This window comes from Doryrhamphus excisus, linkage group LG13 (assembly GCF_037039965.1).
Source record: "Doryrhamphus excisus strain RoL-2023G ecotype Guam linkage group LG13, RoL_Dexc_Guam_v1.1, whole genome shotgun sequence".
NCBI classification, from domain to species: Eukaryota; Metazoa; Chordata; class Actinopteri; order Syngnathiformes; family Syngnathidae; genus Doryrhamphus; species Doryrhamphus excisus.
The window spans coordinates 15835350-15856499 of NC_136369.1; the positions used below are offsets into that span (position 1 = coordinate 15835350).

General features: G+C 38.8%; 2 protein-coding genes across 5 annotated transcripts in view; both read right to left on the reverse strand.

The window, feature by feature from the left end:
- Positions 1-45: 45 nt before the first annotated feature.
- Positions 46-11999, reverse strand: gnb5b (guanine nucleotide binding protein (G protein), beta 5b). Of its 2 annotated transcripts, none has more exons than XM_058089322.2 (13): positions 11889-11999; positions 10856-11005; positions 8876-8987; positions 8667-8803; positions 8544-8585; positions 6883-6959; positions 6671-6803; positions 4166-4309; positions 3958-4049; positions 2758-2806; positions 1541-1637; positions 1273-1439; positions 46-1101 (listed from the first exon to the last, which is right to left on the reverse strand). In XM_058089322.2, the coding sequence occupies exons 2-13, from the start codon at positions 10979-10981 to the stop codon at positions 1090-1092; spliced, it is 1188 nt and encodes a 395-aa protein (XP_057945305.1). In that variant the 5' UTR covers positions 10982-11005; positions 11889-11999; the 3' UTR covers positions 46-1089. The 2 variants fall into 2 exon arrangements, with proteins under 2 accessions (XP_057945305.1, XP_078651678.1); XM_078795552.1 differs by having other exon boundaries at positions 10856-11007; positions 11892-11984.
- An 869-nt stretch (positions 12000-12868) lies between these two features.
- Positions 12869-21150, reverse strand: part of myo5aa (myosin VAa) — a 45560-nt gene continuing 37278 nt past the window's right edge. For 2 of the 3 annotated variants that reach the window (XM_078795504.1, XM_058089001.2), the window contains 10 exons: positions 19942-20007; positions 19137-19230; positions 18908-19057; positions 18677-18831; positions 18509-18598; positions 18287-18437; positions 17926-18208; positions 17127-17301; positions 16970-17050; positions 12869-16262 (listed from right to left, as the gene is read on the reverse strand). In XM_078795504.1, the coding sequence (XP_078651630.1) occupies positions 16110-16262; positions 16970-17050; positions 17127-17301; positions 17926-18208; positions 18287-18437; positions 18509-18598; positions 18677-18831; positions 18908-19057; positions 19137-19230; positions 19942-20007 (1398 nt within the window). In that variant the 3' untranslated portion in view covers positions 12869-16109. The remainder of the gene's footprint in view (positions 16263-16969; positions 17051-17126; positions 17302-17925; positions 18209-18286; positions 18438-18508; positions 18599-18676; positions 18832-18907; positions 19058-19136; positions 19231-19941; positions 20008-21150) is intronic. The other variant, XM_078795503.1, reaches the window with a different exon arrangement.

Sequence of the window (21150 nt, forward strand, 5' to 3'; positions counted from 1 at the left end):
CTCCAATGGTGAAGAAGCAGTGGGAACAAAGCACAGGAGAAGGACTGCAGGAGACATGTTTATTGTCGTCGCTCATCTCTCTACTTATTTTCATCAAGCCACCTCAACACACACACTTCCGGCCTTCAAAATAACAGCACATCCTATGTGGGGTACAAAATAAGGGCGTCGTAAAAATAGCTTACAATTTATTTTTAAGTACAGATTCCTGTAGAGGTCCTCTTGAACGCCTCATTAGCATACAGTTTACACTGTTTTATTCAGAGGAAGCAAGGAAGCACATCCAAGTTGTTCATTGCACACATAATTAAGATGACCAAAGGACGCCCTGGCTGGAATCTGTCTATACTAGTGTTCAAGCTCCAAAATAACCACAGACACCGTGTCACCAACTTGTGAATGCTTTCTTTGGGCACTCGAACACTCGGACTAGTTTGTTTGGCTTGTACACAAACTTGACGAGGGTCGTCCAACCTTTTCCCACTCCTGTAACCACCGTTCCATGCGACAGACATTCTCAGTTCTCAGGCAACATTGCATAAACAAAGCGGCCGGCTCTCCTCTCGGATCATGTCAACAAGTTAGCGGTTGTTGGCTGAAATAGGAGCACGTCGCTATTAATGTGGATAAATGTTTGTTTAGGAACACAACCTTCAGGCTTTACATTGGGAGTGTGGAACAGCAGCTTGTGACAGATGATTGAAATCAATTCGTCAACACAAAACTGAAAAAAGGACCATAAATGGATGTCTAGAGTCAAATTTTATTGTCATGTCATGTTATTATATTATAATATCAAACAAGAAAACCATGTCAAAGCTTTTTGATGCATGTTTCTTGGATTAAATTGATGTCTGCTTTGGTTTATTATTATTTATTATTTTATTATTATTATTTATTGCTTTATTATTTGTTTATGTACAGGATATGTACAGTTTGGACTCAGTTTGGTGTATGCTGGTGCTTAATAAATACTCAGAATTAAGAGTTAAAAATTCAACCCTACCATGATATTTTTATTTTATATTGGCTTCATTTTCTACCAGTTATCCTTATTTTGTCACTTTCAGTGCCGCAAAGTTGCAGAGTCTATGCCCAAATCTGCATGAAAGAGGAGAAAGAAATCACATACAGTGTTAATTTTTTTTAAAAAAGCATGACAAAAACACAAAGAAAATATACAGAAATAATAATGTCTGTTCATGATTTATGTGCTTTAACTTGTTTTAAAGTATGAACAGACATGACAGTCATACTGTGTGTGTCACTCACCCGTAAAGTGTTGTCCCAGGAGGCCGAGCAGAGCGCCGTTCCGTCAGGTGACACTCTGACGCGGCTGATGCGGTTCTCGTGTCCAAACAGAGCTGAAACACGACTTCCCTTTAGGACGTCCCACACATTAATGGTGTAGTCATTATAGCCGGCGAAGAGCAGGCGACCTAGATGGCGGGGGGGGAGGGGGGGGGGGGGTTTGAAGAAGAAGAAGTGAAAACAAAACCAAAAGACTCGAATGGTGACCCCCAGGTTTGTCCATTGATACCGCTAAAAGAGAAATCCACGCTGGAGGCTCCGAAGATGATGCTGTCTTTCTCATAGACGGCCACTTCACGGTCGGCGCGTAAGTCATAGAAGCGACACTGAAACACAACAATAATCATAATCATATTCGATTATGAAATCCTGAGCTGTTATTTGATAACTTCATCACTGATCATCATCTTAAAAGTGAGTAGCAGGAAGACAAGCTCCGACTCGCTTGGGGAAAAGTTACTTTTTCTACTGTTCTACTTTTATCTACTGTTACCTCATATGACAAATATACAACATAAGGTGGCCAGAAATATTTCAATATTGAACAAAGCAAAATTTTGTTCTCAATCAGAAATCACTCCACACTCTTTATTGCTCTCTGGTTTTACCATATCTTACTTATTGTGTGGAAATATGGGCTAATAACTATAAAAGCAATCTTCACTCTCTAAATGTACTGCAAAAAAGGTCAGTAAGGATAATTCATAATGCCGCCTACAGAGAACATACTAACTCCTTATTTCTAAAATCACAAATACTTATACTTACCGATATAATTAATCTTCAAACAGCTAAAATAATGCATAAGGCTAAAAATAACCAATTAGCTAAAAATGTCATCCAATACTTCTCTACAAGAGAGGAGAAATATGATCTCAGGGAAGAACTACATTTGAAACACTTATATGCTAGGACTACGTTAAAAAGCCATAGCATTTCAGTATGTGGAATCAAACTATGGAATGGATTGAGTAAGGACCTCAAACAATGCACAACGATGAGCCAATTCAAGAAACAATACAAGCAGTTGATGTTTGCTAAATACAAGGATGAAGAGTCTTGAACCAGTCATGATGTGCTATACATATCACTATATTGACACTTACTATGGTACCCATTATGTCATTGGATGGTCATATCACCTCGTACTTCAGTACGGGACAAAAAAAAACCCAAACTGTATTATGGAAAGCAGGAAGTGAACAAATAAAACCATTACCATTACCATTGGACACCAGGTGTCCAAATACTTTTGTCCAAGCTATTCCAAACAGCAGAAGTGAACTAATATGGTAACAAATTGAGGAATTAGCTTGTTTCACATTCCTTTCCCACCTGTGCTGCTAATGATGATGATGATTATGTAAACTTCCTCCAATGTGCTTTATAGGGTTTTTTAGGTTATATTTAGTTTTCCAATGTATTAAAAAAAAGGATGTGACTCACTGTGGCGTCGTCAGAAGCAGAAGCGAATGCATCGCCACTGGGGTAGTACCTGAACACATGGGGGGGGGGGGGTCATTTCACATGAAACTTTAATGACCATATAGCATTCATGAATGAAATGATGACGCACCAATCAGCTTCATGCTCACATCACAGCCTTGTGTGTATGTCTACTTGTTGCTAGGCAACATTAACAACATTTACTAATGATTGCAGGGCGCTACAGCTATTTTTCTCAGCTACAAAAAAGATACATTTCAAGCATATTTCACTTTGACACAAACTTAGCTATATATGTATTTGGCCAAAATGTCTAAACAACGACATAAACAACACAAATGGGCAAAATCCAACATCTGTGACCCCTGACCTTTAGGGTCAATTGACATTTGAATAGTTACCGTTAGCTCTCCTCACTTGAAGACTTGAAAATTCAAAACAGTCTTTCTTATTTGAATAATACAGATTACAAGTCATCCCTCATTTATCGCTGTCATTTGGTTCCAGACCCAACCGCAATAAGTGAATTAATCTGAATAAATTAATATTAATAATATTCATATATATATGAATAATATTAATATAATTAATAATACTAATGACATTATAAATAGGTCTTTTAGCGTTATTAGAGCCCTCTTGGCATGTAATAGCAACCCTATAGTCGCCTTTACACTTCTATTATTCTTTGTTTCCACCCACATTGTGCAACACTGATGCGTAGGCCACAGGACCGCTGCACAGACATAAGATATGGCCACCACTGATAGCATATAGGAAGTTACCAAGCTAACTAGTGAACCTCCAAATTATTTGTTCTTAGTTTGAGTAAGTGTTTCAAATGGAGTGGGGAAGTAGGACAATGAGAAGGTAAAAAAAAATTACCACTTCCACAAGAAATGGGAGAAAAACTTGTTTTTACTTTATTATGTCTGATATATCATGGCTGAGTAATGCAGTAATGTAATGTAACGTCTGATTATACTCATTAATTTTACTGAACATGGGAAAAAAATGTGTATAAAAGGTATTTAATGTATATAATATATGTGGTGTGTAAAATACAGCAGTTGGACTATGTACTGGCAATATACTTTTATATATTGGTGACACACTGGAAGAGTGCTGGAGGAATCGAACCTGGGGCACTTCTATTACTTGCCGCTGACACTGTACATGTGTGATATGTGTGAGACTCACTTGACACAGTTGATGTCAGACTGGTGGCTCTCAAAGGACTGGATGTTCTGACCTGAGCGCATGTCCCACACGTTGGCCTTCTTATCACAGCCCTGATGCAACACACACACACACACACACACACACACACACACACACAGTAGATATTGTGCGACATCAAAGCATAACACTATCCATGTCTCTATCTATCTATCTCTCTCTTTCTCACCCCAGAGACAAAAGTGTTTCCCGTCTCGGAGGGGGCGAGGTCCAGAGACAAGACGTCAGCAGTGTGACCGTGGAAGCTCTGCAGGAGCTGTCCACTCTCTATGTCCCACAGAGCGCATGACCCGTCTCCACTGCTGGTCAGGAGCTGAAACATAGACCAGTATACGTATATGTTAAAACTACACACCATTCATTCATTCAAATAGTGTGGAATTGAGTCTTGATGAATAACGTCTTTACATCAATAAGGCAAATGCAGTGCAGTGAATTGTTAGTGTGATTATATTACTTTAAATAAGGTATATTTTTATTTTCTGTGGTGATCTACATTACAAAAAATATGCTTTTTTAACATTATTAGAGCCCTCTAGACATGAAATAACACCCCTATAGTCACCTTTACACTTGCATTACCTACTATAGTGGACATTCTGGAGCCTATCCCAGCTGTCTTCAGGCGAGAGGCGGGGTACACCCTGGACTGGTCGCCAGCCAATCACAGGGCACATATAGACAAACAACCATTCACACTCACATTCATACCTATGGACAATTTGGAGTCGCCAATTAACCTAGCATGTTTTTGGAATGTGGGAGGAAAACGGAGTATCCGGAGAAAACCCACGCATGCACGGGGAGAACATTCAAACTCCACACAGAGATGGCCGAGGGTGGAATTGAACCCTGGTCTGCGCGCTAACCACTCGACCGCCGTGCCACCCTATAGTAGACATAATAACAGAAAAAGATCCAAACAAAAGCTAAATAAGACTCATGCTTGTGTGTGTTACTGTAAATATGTTTATGCTAGGGGAGCTGAGTGGGGCCGCAGACAGGAAGTGACATCGGGGGGGTTCATAATTGAGTTTTAGCTTGGCATGGGCTACTGTAGTAACAGTAGCGTTTGTTTTTATTAGGCATTATTGAATAAAATCCTGGTGCTTGTGTGCCTCAGCAAACATTACAGTAACATGACTGACACCTAGTGGTCATTGTAGGATACTACATTCACAACATACTTGAATGACTTTCCTGAATGCATTTTTTTTTCTAATTATCGGCTACATTCAATGACAAAACAGTGAAGCTGCAAAATATTCATACACATATGAAAAAAAAGGCGACATTAGCAAGTTTGTGTGAGGAGCAACAGATGACGAGCACTTAGCAGACGCAGACACGCCATCAGCGATCCTCGGCTGCTTTGGCGGATTAGAGAATTCCCGATGGATTACTTATAAGGGTGCGAAAAGTACCACTTCCTGTTTTTTTTTTACACAGACAGGAAGAAGCTCTGGGTCCAATTATCAGGAAACACGATTAATCCAGATGGGAGATGATCCATGACATGAGAACCTCAGCATGTTTGTGTGAAAATAAATATGGAGAAAGTCATGACTGTAGTTCTAAAATGAATAGATTTCTTTTTTCACCCCCCCCAGCGCTAAAGGAGACTGGTGTCCTCATCTGCGAGTCTTTGTGTGTGTGTGTGTGTGCCCTCAAGCCATCATGCTCCACTCTTAGATAAAAGGTCTAAAAATACAACCACTAGAGAACCACTAAGACCCCCCCCCAACAGACACACACACATCTTCTCTGTCCATGGTGGAAAAACAAGACCTTTGACCTCAGCTAATGAAGCCATGTTGTGTACGTGTATGTGAATCTTTTACATTCATATTTTTTTCCCATAAATACAACAAAACTGTGTAAAATTAGCTGATTATTTGAGTATAATTACATATAAAGTTAATAGTGTTTCGCCATGATTGTTTTGTTGTATTTAATTATGATTAAAATGTATGATATTATTACAATGAAATAACACATCGCATCAAACACTAAGTAAGCGCTAAACTTAGCATGTAACTTAAAACGGTTATTTCCAAGTGCCGCAAGGCATGCTGGGTAGTCCAGCTGCAACAACGCTATGAAATATGAACAATACAACGCTGGATACCAAAACAAACTCTGCTTTGTTTACTTCTCTGATGACCTCCTCGACATATTAAAAAAAAAAAAAGCGACATATGAAAAATGTTGGGAGAAGGAGGACCGCAAGCGACCCAGCATACCTTGCGACAGAAAGATATAAATATAATTTTGGCATGATATTGTGTAAAATTTGTTTGTGTGCCCACATGGTTCAAGAGGGAAGGTTACTTTGTGTTGTTTGGAAATTCCAAATTTGGAAATGCCAGGTGGGCCAGATTAAGATGCTTGGTGGGCACAATGTGGCTCATGGGCCGCAGTTTGGTCACCACTGGTATAAGTTCCAATACTAATATTAAAAAAAAGTTATTTAATAATTTCTGCAATAACTTTTGCAATATTTGGTTGGGAAAAAGTTGTGATATTACAAAATTGAAGTAAATTATGGGAATAAAGTCACAGTTTTTTGAAAAAAAATAACAAGAAAAACAATAACAGCAAAAATGAAAAAATGAGCAGTGGTTAAAAAGTAACATACATTTATTCAGCTATAAAATAAAGCTGAGTTGCTCACCTGCACATCAGAATTGGTGAAGACGCATCCTGACACGTAGTTGGTGTGCATCGCCACGGCCTTCTTCTTTGCCGCCAGGTTCTCATTGGGGTCCAAAGAAAGTGGGATCACCGAGCACCTGTTGTCCAGTCCTCTGTGGAAACACTACTGTGTTCAAATCGCTCCTTTTGTCAACATACGGAGCCATATTTGGAGGCGTGGGGGATACACACCCGCATGCTACAGCACAACCTGAGGGGGCGAAGGCACACGCCATCACCCACGTGTACGGCAGGCTCACGCCATGCTCCTGGAACACATGATGATGTTTTTGGTATTAAGTCATTAACACAGCTGCAGAAAGAACATGAAGCCGTGATGAGGAGCATTAATGAGGATTATCTTCATGCGCTTCTCTAAGTGCACTCACAGAGATAAAGCATCTTTTAACATTTATTTCCCTGGCCCAGTCTAGACAGAACAGGGTGCAGCATAATAATAATAATAATAATAATAATAATAATAATAATAATAATAATAATAATAATAATAATAATAATAATAATAATAATAATAATAATAATAATAATGGGCATGTTTCAGACAGTTGTAAATGGTGATTAATCGTGATTAATTAGTTGGAAATCTGTGATTAATCTGATTAAAATTTTTAATCAATCCTAATTTTAAGGAATATTAATATTAATGGATTCTATTTTTTCTGGGTAATATATAATATTTTTATACATTTTAGCCTGTTTAAAATTTTAAATTATATAGAAATAAAATGTAATACAAAATATATGAACAATTGTTCAAAATTATTTTTTTTAATTATATATAAATAAAATGTAATAAAAATATATGAAAACAGGCTAATATATGTATATCAAAATATTTAGCCTGTTTAAAATTTAAAATTATATATAAATAAAATGTAATACAAAATATATGAAACATTGCTGAAAATTAAAAATTAAAATTTTTAAATTATATATAAATAAAATGTAATAAAAATATATAAAAACAGGCTAAAATATATCAAAATATTATATATTACCCTGAAAAAATAGAATACATTAATATGAATTTTCCTTAAAATTAGGATAGATTACAAATTTTAATCAGATTAATCGCAGATTTCCCAACTAATTAATCACGATTAATCACCATTTACAACTGTCTGAAACATGGCCATTTCTACTGCATTTAATGAATAGAAAGATAAATGACGATATATATTTGTACGTATATATTGTACAGTCCCAAATGAACTGAATATGTCAATCATGCTAAAAGCTAGCACATATTTCCAGCATATTTAAATGTAATAAATTTAAATCTGAATCAACCTTTTTTCCAGAAAATATTCAGTATTGGTTAGGGATGTCCGATATCGGTACAGATAATTATTGGTCGGATATGATCATAAAAATACAAAATCGGTTATACTGATGTATAAAAAAATGCTGTATACAACACATATAGTATGTGTTCATTCCACACATATTGGTATCAGTATGGCTGATATCAGTATCGGATATTGAGAGTTGGGCAATATCAATATATCGTTTTTTGTCAAAAAAAGCCAATCTCAAACATCTCTAGTTTTGGTATAAGTATTTCAAATGGCTGTAGCTTGAAAACGGTTAGCAATAAAGGCATACTGTAAATGAGAAAAATCCTCTGTATGCCCCAAAGTGTGTGATGGTCATTAATGGACTCTTCCAATGTGATTATTATGACACCAACAGGCTCAGAAAATCCATACAGAACAAGCTCATCTACTCTCTCTTAAAGCCATCATCATCATAAACATTATTTCATTTGATCCATAACACATTTTCTTGGATTTGTGGTTCACTGTGACGTCCATTCTGTCAACAACACTCACCTTATTAAGGGTGAAGGCATCCCATACGATGACTTTTCCATCCTGAGTAGAATAAAAGTAAAATAAATAAGAATAAAGCACCCAAACTGCAGACTTAGGTATGTTCTACGTGTTTTTGTTTACCTGTGAAGAGCTGACCAGGCGTCGCTTGTCTTTGCACCAATCCATATTTAACACTTTGTTGTTGTGCCCCTTCAGCACACGTCTGGTCTTCACCGACAGAGAGCTCAACGCCTCCACCTTCTCTGCCAACTGATGCACTACACATAAACATAAATAATGAGAATAAATAATACACACATTTATTGTTAAATGAATGGTATTCTACTCACGCTGCACATCGCTCAGCTTGTTCCTCTCCTCGTCCAACTTCTTCTTCAAACTCTCACTTTCCCGCTTCAGCGACGCCAGACTTTCTCCAGCCGTGAGGCCCTCACATGCCATCTTCATGCATGAAGCAAACAACCACGGTAAAAAATGAGAAGGACGCTCACAGCATCCTCATGGTGCGTCCTCATCTATGAACACTGACGATGATGATGATGATGATGATGATGATGCTGTGCGTGACACAACCAGCATGCCCGACCTCTTCCGCTCGGAGTGCCCCTCCCCCCCACTATACACACATTCATACCATACACACACACAAGCATTGTAACTGTAACCAGAAATAACTTCACCCTTAGTTTTGCATCTAATGTACAATAACTGTCATGTTTTAAATATGAGGGTGCTGGAGCCTATCCCAGCTGTCTTCAGGCGAGAGGCGGGGTACACCCTGGACTGGTCGCCAGCCAATCACAGGGCACATATAGACAAACAACCATTCACACTCACATTCATACCTATGGACAATTTGGAGTCGCTAATTAACCTAGCATGTTTTTGGAATGTGGGAGGAAACCGGAGTACCCGGAGAAAACCCAGAAAACTCCACACAGAGATGGCCGAGGGTGGAATTGAACTCGGGTCTCCTAGCTGTGAGGCATGCGAACTAACCTTAATTGAATTTGGCATCAATGGTTAGCATAATAATTGATAAATATGTAACAATAACTCATTAAATCCCAGGAATTTTTCCAAAGACAACCCCTTCAGTGACGGCCATTTTGGATTAATTTTTTTGGATTTTTCAAGGTCGGTTCATGGATCAAAAGAAAGATATCTTGCATCCGTTCTTTAGTCATCAGCAGTAGAACATAGATAAGTTTCAGGGAAATATCAGTTCCCAACAAAAACGAGAACATATCTACACTAGGGGTGGGCAAACTACAACCCGGGGGCCACATGCGGCCCACAAAGTGTTTGAATCCGGCCCTGCCAGTTGCTTTCTAAGTATTTCAACTTTTAACATACAATCTAGTAACATGACTTGCAAGTCGGATGTCTTATGTAGTAAAACAAAAAACAACAAAACTGTAAAATGAAATGACATAGTTTGATGCCTGATGTTTAAAGTGCTCCTGAAAAAAGGGACATGAGAACATACAGCTGATAGTAGAACACAAATTATACAAATAATTCAAGGAAAATTATAAGCATAAAATATTGTGTGTGTGTTAAATATATGTTCTGGCCCCCCAGACAATTTTGTTAACTCAATGCGGCCCACGAGTCAAAATATTTGCCCACCCCTGATTTCAACTATACCACAACATGAATATATATATAAATATGTCCTTGGGATTGAATGAGTTAAGTACCGAGTACCAAAAAGCCTATTTGGTTGAGAACTGATATTTTGCGAGCTGCACGGTGGACGAGTGGTTAGCACGCCGGCCTCACAGCTCGAAAACCCGAGTTCAATTCCATCTCTGTGTGGAGTTTGCATGTTCTCCCCGTGCATGCGTGGGTTTTCTCCGGGTACTCCGGTTTCCTCCCACATTCCAAAAACATGCTAGGTTAATTAGCATTAATTAGCAAATTGTCCATAGGTATGAATGTGAGTGTGAATGGTTGTTTGTCTATATGTGCCCTGTGATTGGCTGGCTACCAGTTCAGGGTGTACTCCGCCTCTCGCCTGAAGACAGCTGGGATAGGCTCCAGCACCCCCTTGTGAGGATAAGCGGTGCAAGTGCAAGTGTAAAGGTAACTATAGGGGTGTTATTTCATGTCTAGAGGGCTCTAATAATGTTAAAAAAGCATATTTTTTTGTAATGTGTAATGTGATATTTTTCTGAATCTTAGCTATGTTCTACTGCTGATTACTAAAGAACAGAAAAAGGGTCGAACCAAGCGTTTTTTTTCAGATGAAAGATAAAAGTCTAATCTTTGTTTTGGTATATCCCATGAGAGACGTTCAGGCGTACCTGCTCCACGCAGAAGGAACAGTAGTTGATGGGCTCGCTCTTGATGTAGATGTTCAGGAGCGGACTGGGCTTTGTGCAGTTTTCACACGGGCCAAAGGTGGCCGCCACAAACGTTTGGTCACACATGGCTGCCCTGGATCACCGACACACCTGGGAAACGCACAACATACACACAACACATATTTATACAACTATATGCTTGCCATGGATATTATCTGCTTTCATTGTTGTTCTAGCGGGCGCAATTTTGTGTGTGTGTGTGTGTGTGAGGTGGTGTGTTAGGAGATAAGTGGTTGCTAATCTAGTCCAGCCTGATCCTTCTCTTGGCTGTGGAAAAGAGCAGCAGTGCTATTCCAGGAGCAAACACACACTCGAAAAGAATAAACAAAACTACTATGAATAAGTAAAAACAACATAATAAACATAAAATGAATGAACGAGTGCAATAAAATGTGCATTTCTACCTTCGGAACATTTGTATTAATACAGTATATCATGTCTAATCAGAAAAATAATGACACTAATGAGGACAATCTATAAAACAAACAAATAAAATCAACAGAAAAAGTTAAAATTCCATACTCAATTACTACAAACTCACATTATTCTCACATTACTCACATAAAAAAACAAAAAAAAAAACAAAAAAAAAACTTAAATTGTATTATGGAAAGCAGGAAGTGAACAAATATAACAGTTACTGATTGTAAAAGTACCAGATAAGCTTTGCTTCTTCCTACTCCTTTTGGACATGTGGAACTGTGAACTGATTATGTGATGCATTCAATTGTAATCTGATGCATGTTCAAATGAAATAAAACCATTACCATTACCATTACCATTACCATTACCATTACCAGTACCATTACCAATCCCGCAAAACTACTTTACCAAGGAAACATTTTGGTCTCCATTCATTTTTACACATTTCCTGTTTCCAAATCTCTCTTTTCTGCAGTAAAATCCAGCAAGTTTAGCGTATTTTATGTTTTTTTTTAGGTTACTTCTAATATGAGAGAGAGCAGATTCTTACCTCCCAGCAGATAGAAAGTCCCGTGTAAACGTACAGAATGTACGGCAGGTCTTTATTTGTCCTGCTGGAACTAAGATGACTTTTCCACTGAAGAGGATTGTCACTAAGCTCCTTATGGAAAAGTGTTCAAGCTTGGCACTCTGCTCTACTTCGACTGTATGCATATACTGTATACTCCATATACAGTACCTGCGACTATTTCTCATGAATACGCTGAATCTAGTGTATTATACGTATATACTACATATAATTTTTTGTGACCTTTATGCTAGCAGGACTGACCTTTCACCTCAGCTAATGCGTCAGATACACTTCAAAATCAATAGAGATCCTGATGTGTGGCATAAAGGAAAACAAACAGAGCTTTTTCAATCACTGTTATCATGTCAGCATCCAATATTTTAAATGCGCAAAAATCTTTCTCTTTTTCATATATGAGGGGGCAAAAAAAAAAATCAATAGAACCTTGATTGGAAAGATATATAAGACAATTGAGCGATTTCAGCTTTAATGTCAACTTGTGTGGGGATATAAATCATAGTACACCTAATCAGCTGAAGCGTTTTTGTATCCTTGTTAAAACATTTTCCTCCTTCTTGAATCGAGGATGAATTTTTCCGTAATGGCGTCCTACAGCCACAACTTCTACCTTCCAAGTCCAACTTTGTGCAATGGTTGGATTCCGACATTGTGGGTTTTTTCCGTGCAGAAAACTTGCAAATACAGTGTTCAGTGTCACATGGTTAGCTGTTTCTTCTTCTGGGTATTGGTGGTTAGCCAGCAGCTCACATGATGAGTTAGTTAATAATAATTTTTCTTTTAAGGGCAAGGTTCGGCCTGTGACTAACCTGCACTAAAATCGTTTTTGCGATGGCTTTGAATAGGTATTTATTGGCATATGTCAATCACATGTTTTACAGAAATCGTACTATCCCTATTTTAAAAGTTCTGACATGACAGAAAAATAGTCCCATGCAATATGACAGTGCTTGAATTCTTTTATTATTTCCTTTTTTCAAACTTGTACAGAACGGACAATTTATTCCAAGTTTCTTAAACAGTGAACATGTCCACTAAAGCACAGCTACCAGAAACTACAAACAGTCCCAAGTTTGTTCAAAACGTACACGTCGGGAGTCAGCGACGTGTCCACAATCACAGCGGCTGGTGTCTTCTCTGTCTTGTCAGTGGACACATCTTTTGGAAAAAATGGCACACTGACTCCGAGTGAAGGGAGGGGGATGTCCTAAATGGGAGGGAGGGGGGGGAGTAAACCTCTGCTTAACAATGAATGTGTTCTTCCTCCACTGAAAGTAGGCCAGCCTTCATTTCCAGACACTTTATACAGTTTCTTCTTCTCCGCTGTGTTTAAAAAAAAAAAAAGTGCGTTTGACTGTGTGCAATGCAACCCCGTCTGTGACACAAATACACACCTCTCAAAGAAAAATGACATTTAACATTTCATATTCATTTCGACACCGAATAGACACTGCACTGAGAACAAAACATTGCCGACTATGTCACATGTAAGGCTTTGTCCGCTATAAACATTGCATTTCATAAACATTCATGAGGCAAAGTCCTTTGTTTATTTCTCTCGTTAATACAATCCACAGCGCTCATTCTCTTCACACGTACGTCAGTGATCCGAATACTCGCTTCTCTTCATCAATCACTGTTTCTGTTATCTGTAGCCAGAGGTCATGGAGGGCAAGAATACAAGCATAAAGTCATACCATTAACGGATTTAAGGCATGATTACCAGAATAAAGTAGACAAAAATGTTGCAATTTTACAAGAAAAATGGTCATAAAATTATGATAATTTTTTTATTTTTGGAGAAAATGTTGCAATTCTGTGAGAATGATCGTCATTTTAATGGCAATTGCCAATTTTAAGACAATAATTTAACTTTAACAACATCATTTTGGAGAATGAAGTTGAAATGCTACATACAAAAAATTTGTTTTTTTTGGAAATTATGACAAAAAAGTTTTAATTTTATTTTACAAGAATCATTTAATGTGAAAAATTCTGCCTTTTAAAAAGGAAAACTGACATTTTTGTTATTTATTGTCATTGCACATCATGACCACGTATTTGTCTTTTCTGTTCTAAAGACCGAAAAACAGCTAGCATGTGGCAGCTAACAATGCATGTAACAGGATATACCGATTTCACCTATAAAGCCCTAAAAAAAAAAAATAACTTAAAAAACTCTCAACAATATTCTATTTACATAACAGACCTGGATATAAACCAAGCTACAGCGACATTGTTATTGTAGCAGCCAACTATAAGCACTATTTTTCTGGCGTAGTGACACAGCGCTTCACTCCACTTGCAAGATGTTTGCTACTCCATTTCTGTCGGCATGGCTTGGGAAGCTCCACGTTTGAAGTTTGACTCTGCGGCTGTGGATCTCACAAAGTCTACAAAGTGATTAGTAGTGACGAACAGACACAGAGGTTGCACGAGATGTGAAAACAATGCGCGCAATTATGACATATTATCATGACCGTACTTGTTACTGCATGGTCATAACATGAATATAAAACCATTAAACTTTGCTAGAGACTTTTTTTAGAGGGCTTTATAGTCAAAATAGGTGTGTCCCATGATGTGCATTGTTAGCTACCTCATGCAACTGTATTTTTTCTCTTCAGAACACACAGAAAAGGTGCTCTTGTTTCACATAAAGATTGTGAACGATGGGAAAAATTTGTAAAAAAGTAGCATTTAACCGAGTTAGGTCCTAATATTATGAAAACAAAGATCCCAAAAAAGATTTATGCTTGTTTTCATGTAACTTTACAACTTTTTTTCCCCATAATATGACAACAACTTTTATGTTTTTCACTTGGATTCTTGTTAAATTGTCATTCTCATCACTTCACAACTAACATTTTCACCCCTCATAATTGTATGACTTTTTCCAGTTTGTTGACTTTGACATCTCCACGTTCAGTCAGTGAGAATGTGGTCCACTTTGTAACTGAAATTCCTTACATGGAGTCTAAATCCCGCATTAAAACAACATCAAGTATCTCCCGTCATACCCGTTTACACCAAACTGTAACGTTTGGTTCAGATGTGTTCGGCGAAAGCAGAACGACATAATTTGCTTTTTAATCACCGTTTGTTCGTTATTAGGATTAAGCAAAATGTATTTTGATGAAAGTTTGAAATGTAGAGGAGTGCATCAGGAGGCAGATGCATTTCAGACAGGCATTTCTAGGACGACTGGACCTTGGTGTACATCTGTGCTTGTAACTGACTGCTATTCTAGCGGTGAAGGGTACCGAAATCATGATCTCTAGCATATGGCTTTTAGCACAATACCGATGGCTCTAAGGTTTTTTTTAGGCTAAATGAGATTCAAGTCAAGGGAGGAGGTTATAACACTGATGGCACAAAGAGGGTAAACAAAGCAAATACAACAAGGCAACAGGTCAATGGTTAGCAAATACAAATAAAAAGCAGTAGCAAGCAGGTTCAATTTCTGCCTTTTTTTTTAAAGCTGAGCATTGCAGCATCGGCTAGAACGCCCATTTAAGTTTACAATTATCCACACAGGTCCTGCCAAACACACCCAGAAGATATCATCAAGTGTCAGCAACAGGAAATAGAAAGAAAATAATATCTTGAAGTGTTTTTTTGGTCATAAAAAGGCAGAGAGATGAAATATAGGAGACTTTAAACGGAGCTGATCGAGGCACTAAAAAAAAAAAGCCTCATATTTCACTGATAAGAAAATAAACCTTAATAAATAATAACAGCAGATTATGTTCTGATGGCCTCTCAAGTGACAACCTGTGCTACACTTGTTTGAACTGAGACGTGCAAAAAAAAAAAAAAAAATGTGACATACTCTACCAGCTTACCGACGCAACCAAAAGCATCTTGCAGCACGCGGGGGGAAAAACAATGCAATAAATACACGTATTGTTCCTATTTATATATATATTTGATCTATATGTGCATAAATAACACGGTACAGACGCTGAGTTGTCGTCTTGGCTGGACTCTGAGTTGATTAAGAGCGTAAAAGAAGAAGCAAGTGTGGCGTTTTATACAAGCGGGAGGTGGTTCTGTATGTACACGCTGCAGCTTCAGCATCATCCCATAAATAAAACAACGTGTGCATATATGGAGCATGCACGGTACTCCCCTCTGGATGGATTTGAACGTGTGTGCGCAATGTGTGTGTGTGTGATCTACTTAGACGCGTGTAAGGAAGCCCAGGTTGAGCGAGCTGGGGATCTGGATGGTTTCCAGAGCGAGGGAGGAAGGACTAAAAGGGAAGGTGATGGGGTAGATCATCTTGGTGTCCATCAACAACTGCGGGCTCTCGCAACGATCTCGTAAGCGTGTCTAAAGAGGAGAGGAAAAGCAAAGTTTGTTAGAATTACCATCATCGGTGCCCTCAAAACGAGCTTGTCAACCTATTGAAGATTGCAGGAGGTCAGTATATATACCAGTAAACCAATATAACAGTCCGACTCATGTCAGTCATCTTATAAATAACACTGAACTCATCACACTTAACACTCAAAATGTATACCTGATAAATAAACAAACATATTACAATACGGGTGAAAATGAAAAAAAAAAGTATTTTGCCTAAGCAACACATTCACTGTGTCGCTGCAATGACATCAGCCTCCCTCTGTGCTCCTCTGGTCGACAGAGATAGTATTACACTTCCATACATCATTTTCTATGTTGCTTGCCCTCTAATTAAATTGTTTGCTCAGGTGAAATGCATGATGGGAAAGCTTTTTTTTAAATTGAAACTTCTATTGGTAAATGTTTGTATATTTATTAGGTATAGCTTTTGAGTGTTAAGTTGCAGAGTGATGAATTTAATGTTGTTTGAGTCTGACTGTTATATTGAATAATGACCTGGAATTTCCAGTAGATTAACAAACTGGTGAGTGATTGGTTCCTGTCAAATAAAGAGCTGCCTGGTCCACACGGATTTGTGTGTGCGACAGTCATTTTATGATGTGGACACGTTACAATGATCAACATACTTACAAGCAAATAATGATTTAATCAAAAAGTCCAAAAGTCATCACCTGTATGGTTCGGATGAAAGCGACCGACACCCTCTCCTCAAACTCATTGACTGGAGTGTAGAGGTTCAAGACCTTCACAATCTAGGGCAGGAAACAGACCCAGGTGAGTCCAGTACCAGCTGACAGAAGACAGCTAGAAAGAGTAGTGTTGGTGTACCTGTGCAGTGGTGAGAGCCAAGCACATGGAGCAGATGGCTTCGGCGTCCTCATCCGTCTTCTTCTTGACCTGCAGCAGCTGGGCGGCCTGGATGAGAGGTTCCAGCGTCTCCTTGGCCCCGCAGGTCATCAAACCTTTGTCACGGAGCCACTCCTCCAGCTGGCTCACGTTGTACCTGCAACACAGGTGAGTTGAGAGTTTTTTTTCATAGATTATGATTGGCTGCTGTTTAATGAAGAGCTACTTGGTCCCATATAGTATACATATACATATATACACATGTAGTATATATATATATATATATATATATGGTACATATACACACACATATGGTATATAATATACATATAGTATATACGTATATATATATATATATATACACACACATAGTATATATATATATAGTATATATATACGTATATATATACACACATATAGTATATATATATATACACACATATATTATATGTATATATATACATATGTATATATATACACACATACATATATTACATATATATGTGTGTGTATGTAATATATATATGTGTGTATATATACATACGTATATATATATACATATAATATATGTGTATATATGTATGTATATATATATATATATATATATATATGTATATATATATATATATATATATATATATATATATATATATATATGTATATATATATATATGTGTGTATGTATGTATGTATGTATATATATATATATATATATATATATATATATATATATATATACATACAGTAATATTATACTGTATTATTAAGACAGCCCTCCTACCTGATCTGCATGCCTTTGCTCCAGGAGCACATGTCCTTACGCAGCAACAGGTTGTTGAGGGTGACGGCGCCAATGATGTAGAACTGCTGCTTGACCACCTGCTTGATGAGCTCGGGGTCGGTGCCATGCTGACACATGGTGGAGTGGAAAGCGTTCAACTGCCGCAGGATGGAGTCCAGCGTGTAGGTGCCCTCGTCGGCGATGCTGGATGTCCTCTTGCGAAGACCGGTCGGCTTCACTCCCGACACGCCCTGGATGGTCTCGTGCTCCAGCATTCCCGACACTGACATACACAACACATGTGATGATGTCATAGGTACGTTCTTAAAGAGTTGTGTATGTTTTTAGGAACATACAGTACCTATCATGGGTTGGAGGATGTTCTCCATGCATTTGATGAGCTGCTGGTAGATCTGGATGGCGAGGTCACTGATCACCTGTCTGTACTCGGCCAGGTCAAAGTTGGACAGGCAGTGCTCGTTCTGCCTTGACGTGTTGTGCTTCATGAAGGCCTAGATGCACACAACAGATTCATATTCATTTTACTTCATATATTTTCATCATTACACAGGTCAGTGTTTACCTCCTCTCCACTGTACTGCTTCAGACAGTGCAGAAAACGGCAGGTGTTGGCCAGCCAGAAGGACACCGTCTCAAAGTCGTCTCCTCGTTTCTGACAGGAACATAATAGGACATCTTGAAAGAAGACAAAGATACACTAATACGAGTGTATGTCATTATGTGTACAAACCTTGAGGATCTTCTTGATACTGTTGATGGTGGACGTGAGGAGGGTGCGGACCTTCTGATCGTCATTGACATAGTCGGCATGTCTTAGACACATGAAGAGGATGTAGGCAGGCAGACCAGGGATCAGATTGACGGCTACGCCGCGAGGCTTCAGCTCTGTAGACGTATGAAGCGGAGATGTTAATGAGGTCATATGACCAGGACGTACTTATACTATCAATATCGCCCTTACCAATGATCAGGTTCTTGACCAGTTTGAGCTCATCCTCCTTCTTGTACTCCAGCATTCCTTGGAAGTCTTTCTCCCGGCGAGGAATGTTGACTGGATGGATGGGCTCGTCCACCATCTGTCCTGGGGACGTCTGACCCTCGGCTTGACCCGCTGGAATATACACACACAATCAATACCAGTCCCCGGACAGACTACAAAGTTGTGGTGACCTGATGAATACGTGCCCTACCTCCCATCTCTCCAATCCTCTTGGAGTAAACCTTCAGTTGCTTCTTGAGCTTGCGGATGGTTCGGTCCTGCTTCTCTAGCTGCTCCATGAGATCCTAAAATGTTGATGGTGGAGACAGAAGAAACGTGAGGACAAATGAGAGGCGTTCATTTGAAACTGCTGTCCATTGCTGCCCTCCAGTGGTCACAAACGGTACTTTCTCTAAGGCGCTCAATTTGAAGATACAGTGGAACCTCAAAAATGTCTGACATTGTTACCAGTTAGTGAGTTGAATGTTGAGGATGACTTATTTTTACACTTAACATAATGCCATTAAATTGAATATTCTTTTGTTTTTACATTTTAACATGATCAGATGATAAGAATGTTAAAACTTTACTCAAAACATAAAAGTACAGAAGTAAACGTTTAACTCTGGAACATATCGTGTTTGCAAAACCAGCCTTAGAGGTTCCACTGTAATAAAGCTTCATTATTTGTTATCAAAATATTCCTCCATTATAATTAAATCAAGATTTAAGACAATATATATCCTGAGGAGAAAAAAAATAACCATTGGAGACAAACAAACACAAAGCAGAAGGCAGTTTGCGTTCAAGAAAGCGACTTGAAAAATAGAAATTTGCAGGATTTGCTTGGTGTTGGCTGCTAAAAGAGAAGAAAAAAAGGGTGCCCAGCTTCTCCCTTGTGAGTTAGTATCAGTGTGCTAGAAAAGAGTTAAAAGATATTCAGCTTTTATGAACAACCTGTTAGCTGAAACCCCCCATGCAGAGCACACATACACGCAAACACAAACTCTACATACAACCATCCGGCGTAAAATGAGGACTCGCGCCTCTCTGGATGCTGTGGGGTCATCGGCCACCAGCTCCTGTCAGGTGATACCATCCACACAGGTCAATGTATGTGTATGTCTTCAGTATGCTTATGTTAATAGATTTATATTGTTTGTATGTAAGTGTATTTATGTGTTGGAACTGGAGCATTTTATGTTGTGCAGCATGTGAAATCATTAAAAATGTTAAGGTGAAAGTAATAAGGGAAAAAAATAGGGAAAATGAGTAAAAACCCAATGCAATTTGCTGTGGCGCCTAGTGTCGCCAATAAGGTGCCTAGTGGCGTGCAGTGGCTCAAACTGCCTCCCAACTGGCTTGTGGTGGCCTGTAACGCCAGCAAAAATTTAGTTTGGCAGCAAGAAAATTTCAAAATGTTTAAAATCTTTGTCGTGCCGATTGCTTGATGCAAGTGGCGTGTCCGCAATTGGAACCAAATGTCGCAAACAATTCACCTATTGGAATCCACTGGAATGTAATGGCGCGCGCCAAGTTGCGGCAATGATGCTAGGAGTCCACTGGGCCGCAGCCAGTTGATGCCAATTCGCGCCAATGCAATTTGCTTTGGCGCCTAGTGTCGCCAATAAGGTGCCTAGTGGCGTGCAGTGGCTCAAACTGCCTCCCAACTGGCTCGCTGTGGCCCGTAACGCCGGCAAAAAATTTTCCAAATGTTTAAAATCTTCGTCGTGCCGATTGCTTGATGCAAGTGGCGTGTCCGCAAGTGGAACCAAATGTCACAAACAATCCACCAATTGGGATCCACTGGAATGTACTGGCGCGAGCCAAGTTGCAGCAATGATGCTAGGAGTCCACTGGGCGGGCGCCAGTTCGTGCCAAACATTATGTGATTGGCGCGTAGTGGCTCGCTGTGGCGCCAAATAACGGCAACATGGGACCATGCCGAGCGAACATTAATTCAGCGCCACAGCAAACCACTACGCGGCAATCACATCTTTGGCACCAACTGGCACCAACTGGCGCCGGCCCAGTGGACTGTTAGAATAACATTTCCACTACTGCATCGCAGCTGGGCAGAAAGTCCTCTAAAGTCAAGGTCAAAAGGTCAATTAATTTAGAGGCCAATCAAAAATAGAATATAGGCCCTTGTCAACAATACTATTATTTGGCTTTGTTGAGTTTAGAAAAGTAAAACCGTGCAAATCAATTTAATTAGAAACAAT

Coding starts and splice junctions, on each gene's coding strand:
- gnb5b (XM_058089322.2), bottom strand. CDS start 10,981: ATGTGTGACCAAACGTTTGTGGCGGCCACCTTTGGCCCGTGTGAAAAC. Junction 1,638..2,757: donor CTGCTTCTGACGACGCCACA/GTGAGTCACATC, acceptor GTTGTGTTTCAG/TGTCGCTTCTATGACTTACG. Junction 1,440..1,540: donor CGTGGATTTCTCTTTTAGCG/GTATCAATGGAC, acceptor CCCGCCATCTAG/GTCGCCTGCTCTTCGCCGGC.